Source organism: Brassica oleracea, chromosome C5, assembly GCF_000695525.1.
Source record: "Brassica oleracea var. oleracea cultivar TO1000 chromosome C5, BOL, whole genome shotgun sequence".
In the NCBI taxonomy this organism is placed as follows: Eukaryota; Viridiplantae; Streptophyta; class Magnoliopsida; order Brassicales; family Brassicaceae; genus Brassica; species Brassica oleracea.
In genome coordinates, this window is record NC_027752.1 from 33211654 (window position 1) to 33217934 (window position 6281).

Below are 6281 nucleotides of genomic sequence, written 5' to 3' on the forward strand. Positions count from 1 at the left end.
TGAAGCCGAAGGTTTATCACGTAAAAGTGTTCGTCGAGAAAAGTATAGATGATATGAAGTTCTTTTAAAGGAATGTTAGTGTGAACACATTAAATTCACAGTTTTGTTGAGAGACGTTCTCTGCGTGACACCTAAGCGTTTTACTAAACAAAAGCATCTCGTGAAACCATGTCACCACGTCACATTCCTTGCCAATAAACTTTTAAGGTAAGTTTTAAAAATGATTTTCCTTTAATATATTGGAGATACTTGGTGTAGCTGATAAAATATTTTTCTAAAAAAAAGTGTTTTCTTGATAGTGAGGTACGTCTTTACAATGATTTTTTTTTTTTGTATATATATATATTTTTAATTATTTATTGAGAGATTGTGGTCCAGGTTTGAGAGAATGTTGGTGTCACTGGTCTTGGTCCCTGTTAGTGTTCTCGGATTAAGGAGAAAACCGTAAGATGAAACATTTTTACGTAACTTGTGTTTTTAAACACGTTACATAGTTATATCGTATACAAATATTGTTTCATCAATTGTTTGTGTAATAGTAGAGATGTCAAATGGGCGGGTTGGGCGGGTTTGGGTGTGTCCGAATGGGCTTCATTTTTTTGCTGGACATTTTTGGTCGAAACCCAAATAGAACCATGTCCAAATGAGACCATAACCAAATAAGACCATGTTTTGTTGCGCTATCCATGGGCGGCCCATACGCCCACTTAATGTAAACAAATAATTTCAGTTTTAAAGATTTAAAGATTTTTAAGTTTTCAATTTTAAAGATGTCATATACTTAAACTTTATGTTTTAAACTTCATGTTTCAAAGTTATAAAAAATACAAGATAAGTTTAAAAGATTCGTGATTTCGTCTGACTTACGGAAACAGAAACAGTCGTAAGACTCGCCACCAGCTTCGTTATGAACACAAATCACCGATCCATCTAACAGCTAACCCATAACACAATATTAGTAGATGATACAAATCAGTACCTAATAGTGAAAACCCATAACACAAATCACGAAATCAAACCTTAAAAGATGATGAAATCAGAAGTTGGTGAAGAATCGAAAGAAAATCGAAGAAGAATGAAGACGCGGAAGAAAAATCGAACACGAAGAGGAAGAATCGAATACGAGGACTCGAAGAAGAAAATCGAAGACGAGGACTAGAAGAGGAAGAATCAAACACGAAGAAAAATCGCAAGAGTAAGACGGAAAGAAAAAAAAGAGGTGATTTGTGTTTTTCCCAATTTTTTCAAACCCTAGACATTTAAGGTTATTGGGCCGCCCATTGTCCAATTGGTTAAGCCCAATGTTGTCCATAGATATAATTGGGTTCACCCATCTGGACAAATTTTAATTATGGTTTAATATGGGTCTGTCCATTTTGGACCATATCGATTTGGGCACGGACCACCCATTTATAGCCTGCCCATTTGACATCTCTATGTAATAGTAACAAGATGATCAAATGGGCTCAAAGAATTTGAACTTAGAAAGAATGGTTGTGACTTCCCTGTACAAAAGGGAGATAGATCATGTAAAATGTTTGGCTCTCTCGTGCGTTCAGTTCAAAATCTGTTTAGTTCCCAAAATCTCTGCAATTACCCTACGTTTGTGGGATATAAACCCAGCTATCACCTTCACCCTTGAGAATCCATGCAAGGGACAATAAAACTATATTTTTTTTTCTGAAATTATCATATATAGACTAAGTACCATATATATCACTCACTAGATAGTAGTCACTGTGCAACATCTAAGGTGTTCAAATTTTCTATGAACTGTATAGGACTCATGTGTATTCATCATTTTAGAAGCGGAAAGGTACCCAGAAGCACTCCAAAAAAGGCTGTCCATTGTAGAAGAAAGAAAGACGGACGACGAAAGGAGCTCAACAATTCTCGTTGAAGGCAAAGAAGCATCTCTCTGCTCTTGGTTGGCGTTTCGCTTACGTTTCCAAAGGTACGTCACGAGAGATGCCTTATAAAATCTCGCAAGGGTAAGTGTTGAATAGTGCCTATTTGTTCTCAAACCACAAAAAATAAAACATGGAAAAAGAAGGTAATAAGTTAATAATAAGGATAAATGGAGAAAGATCGAGAGTGTTATGTTCTTTGTATAAATATGCAATGGCCAGTGTTATGTAGTGTAAACAACTAAGAAATCAGTTCTCTACTTCATCTTTCTCTACTACTGTCTCACTCATACGTTCTATACACAAAAGTTCATCTGTTTTCTTTTCTTTGAACAAGACCAAAAACAGAACAAGAGAAACATGAAGAGAACCTGCTATTTTCTGCAGTTTGTAACATGGTATCAGAGCTCCTGCTGATCCCTGGAGCCTTGCTGAACAAGACTGAAGAAACTTGAACAAGTCTAAACAAGAAACGAACAAGACAGAACCAGCAAAACAAAAGAACAAGAAGGAAAGAAGAACAACAAGAAGAAAAACACATGGCGTCAAACCTGCAATCTTCACAACTTGTGGCTGTCTTTTATGGACATAATTATGAATTCTGGGCGGCTAGAATGAAGACAACTCTAATGAACAGAGAGCTTTGGGAAATAGTTGAAGAGGGACTTCCTGAACCACCATCCAGATCACCAGAGATGTCTGGAGCTGACAATGCAAAAGAGGTTGGAGACTGACGATCCCGTAAGACGAAAGACACAGCAGCTCTACAACTCATTCAACTTGCTGTAGCTGATGTTGTCTTTGACAAAATTCTTTCTGCAACCTCAGCCAAGCAAGCATGGGAGCTACTTGAACATTCCTATCAAGGTAATGAAAAAGTTAAGATGGTTAGACTACAAGCCTTGAGAAGAGATTTTGAGAATCTGAAAATGAAGGAAGGAGAAAAGGTCAAGCCTTACTCTGAAAGAATCCAGGCTGTAGCTAATCAAATGAGAGCTCTAGGTGAAGGAAGATCAAACTTTGATTTGGTGGTTAAAATTCTAGCTTCTATGCCCAAGAGCTATGCTCCATTGTCATCACTGATGGAAGAAATTAAAGATCTCAAGACAATAACCTTTGCTGAGTTGGTGGGATCTTTGGAAGCTCATGAAAAGAAGTTCTTCCCTGAAGATGAAGAAAATGGTGAAGGTGCATTCCATGCACGCTTTAGAAGCTTGAAAGTCAGAGACCATGGCAAGACAAGCTCATGGAGTACAAGCTATAAAGGAAAAGGGAAAAAGTGGTGTGGCTTCTGCAAGAAAGACAATCACAATGAAGATGTCTGCTATCTAAAGAATGGAAGAAAGAAGCCAGACTTCAACAAAAACAAAGGTAGAAGTGAATGCTACAACTGTGGAAAGTCTGGTCACTTTTCAAGAGAATGCAAAAGCAAGAAACCAGAAGAAGCAGAAGATAATCACTTGTTCACCGCAAGACAGGATGATCAAGAGTCATTTGAAGAGAACTTATGGCTCATTGATAGTGGGTGCACTAATCACATGACTCCAAATGAAAAGGTGTTTTCCAGAATCAACACAAACATCAAAGTTCCAATAAGAGTTGGTAATGGATCTCTGTTTATGATAAAGGGAAAAGGAGACGTTGAAGTCATGACAAAGAAAGGCAAGAGAATCATCCGAGATGTTTTTCTTGTGCCAACGCTTGCAAAGAATCTGTTAAGTGTCCCTCAAATGATTGAAAATGGATATCAAGTCACCTTTAAGAAAAGATGTTGCATCATACATGATGGTGCTGGAAGAAAGGTAGCTGAAGTGGAGATGGTGAACAAGAGCTTTCCTATCAAGTGGTCCTCAAGCCCTGAAACAGCAATGGTGGCAAAAAATGAAGCTGCAGAATTATGGCATCAAAGGCTTGGGCGCACTGGTTACTCAAATCTGAAGATCTTGCAGTCAATGGATATGGTTCTGAATCTTCCAAAGTTCGTGGTGGAGAAGGAAGGTTGCGAGAGCTGTATTCTAAGCAAACATTGTCGTGATTCATTCCCAAAAGAATCAGAGACAAGAGCAACAAAGAAACTTGAGTTGATTCACAGTGATGTGTGTGGACCAATGCAGAATTTATCAATCATTGGGAGCCGATATTTCCTCACATTCATTGATGATGCAACAAGGATGGTCTGGGTTTATTTCTTGAAGTCAAAATCAGAAGTCTTTCAAACCTTCAAGAAGTTCAAAAACCTTGTCGAAAATCAAGCTAGCTGCAAGATAAAGAAGATTAGATCAGACAGAGGATCTGAATATCTCTCTGGAGAATTCACAAAGTTTTTGGAGGATCATGGCATCGAAAGACAGTTAACAGCAGCATATTCTCCACAACAAAATGGTGTCTCGGAAAGAAGAAACAGAAGTCTAGTGGAGATGGCAAGGGCCATGATCAAAGCTAAAGACTTACCAATGAAGTTCTGGGCAGAAGATGTCCATACAGCAGCTTACATTCCAAACAGAATTCTGACCAAAGCACTTGAGAACAAGACGCCGCTTGAAGCTTGGAATGGAACAAAGCCATCAATGAATCATTTAAAGGTGTTTGGTTGTGTATGTTATGTACACATACTAGATGAAAAGAGAAAGAAGTGGGATGACAAGTCCAAGAAAACAATCTTTGTTGGCTACAGCTCTCAAACTAAAGGCTACTGAGTCTATTTGCTGGAGGAAGACAAAATAGACGTTTCAAGCGATGTGATATTTGATGAAGGAAGCAAATGGGACTGGAAGCAAAAAGAGTGAATAAACAATCTGTTGTATCTCTAGAACCAGATTGTAGACAAGAAGATCTAAGGGTTGGTGATTCAAGTTCTAGAGATGGTGAATCCAGAGGGAGAAGAATCATTCAGCCGGTGCCCTTTAATCTAGATCCTGACAGTCCATAAAGCAGTTCAAGCCAGCCAAATAGAAGAACCAGATCAATGAATGATATCTTATGTACTGCTCCACACGTTGATGTTGAATCTGCTGAAGTATGTGAAGGATGTTACTTGAGTTTTGAAGAACCAGAAACATTCGAAGAAGCTGTAAAGCATACTGAGTGGAGACATGCTATGGAAGAAGAAATACACATGATTGAGAAGAACAAAACATGGCAATTGGTTAAAAGACCTGCAGACAAAAATGTGGTGGAAGTCAAGTGGATATTCAGGCTCAAAACAAATGCAAAAGGAGATGTTACAAGCAAGGTTAGTGGCCAAGGGGTTTACTCAGCAGCATGGAATTGATTATTTGGAGACTTTTGCCCCAGTTTCAAGACATGAAACTATCAGACTACTTCTTGCTGTTGCTGCTCAAAGAAAATGGGAGTTATTTCAACTTGATGTCAAGTCTGCTTTTCTAAACGGAAAGCTAGAAGAAGAGATATATGCTGAGAAACCACCTGGGTTTGAAGAAGAAGGAAAGGAAGACTGTGTTCTTCGTCCACACAAATCTCTTTATGGTTTAAAGCAGGCACCTAGAGCATGGTACAACCGAATTGATGATTTTTTCTTGCAAGAAAACTTCAAGAGAAGTGACAATGATCATGCTTTATACACAAAAGAAGCTCATGGGAAGATTTTGGTGGTGTGCATCTATGTGGACGATCTTATTGTCACCGGAGACGACAAGAAAATGGTGGATGATTTCAAGATGGCAATGAAGAATGAATTTGAGATGTCTGATCTAGGACTGTTGAACTATTTCTTGGGGATGGAGATTGTGCAGAGTGAAGAAGGAATTTTTCTATCCCAAGAATGCTATGCAAAGAAGCTGTTGGAGAAGTTCAACATGAAAGAATGCAAGATCATGAGAACAACATTAGCACCTCAAGGCAAGAATCAAGATGAAGAAGAAGAACTTGATGATTCTAAAACTTATAGGAGCCTTGTGGGAGGTCTGTTGTATCTAACAGCTACTCGACCTGATCTGATGTTCTCTGCATCTTATTTGTCTAGGTATCTGAAGGAACCAAAAGCCAAGCATTTCAAGGAGGCAAAGAGAGTTCTCAGATACATCAAAGGGACAGCTGATATAGGATTGATGTTTTCTGCAGTCAAGGAGCCAAAGCTTGTTGGATATTCAGATAGTGATTGGGGAGGATGCAAAGAAGATCTAAAATCAACAACTGGATATTGCTTTAGCATTGGGTCTGCAATATTCTCATGGAAAACCAGCAAGCAAGACACTATCGCTCAATCCACCGCTGAGGCAGAATACATGGCTTTGTGTGCAGCAACAAATCAAGCAATATGGCTAAGGCGTTTGCTTGAAGATTTGAAGTTCAACACTCAAGAGGGAGTTCCTATCTACTGTGACAGTCAATCAGCCATTGCAATTGGGAAAAATC

The 6281-nt window shown here is 38.6% G+C and overlaps 1 protein-coding gene across 1 annotated transcript in view; it reads left to right on the forward strand.

Moving 5' to 3' along the window:
- Positions 1–5074: 5074 nt before the first annotated feature.
- LOC106345045 (uncharacterized mitochondrial protein AtMg00810-like) overlaps positions 5075–6281 on the forward strand; it is a 1948-nt gene continuing 741 nt past the window's right edge. Inside the window, exon 1 of the mRNA XM_013784317.1 lies at positions 5075–6232. Within this exon, the coding sequence (XP_013639771.1) occupies positions 5075–6232 (1158 nt within the window). The remainder of the gene's footprint in view (positions 6233–6281) is intronic.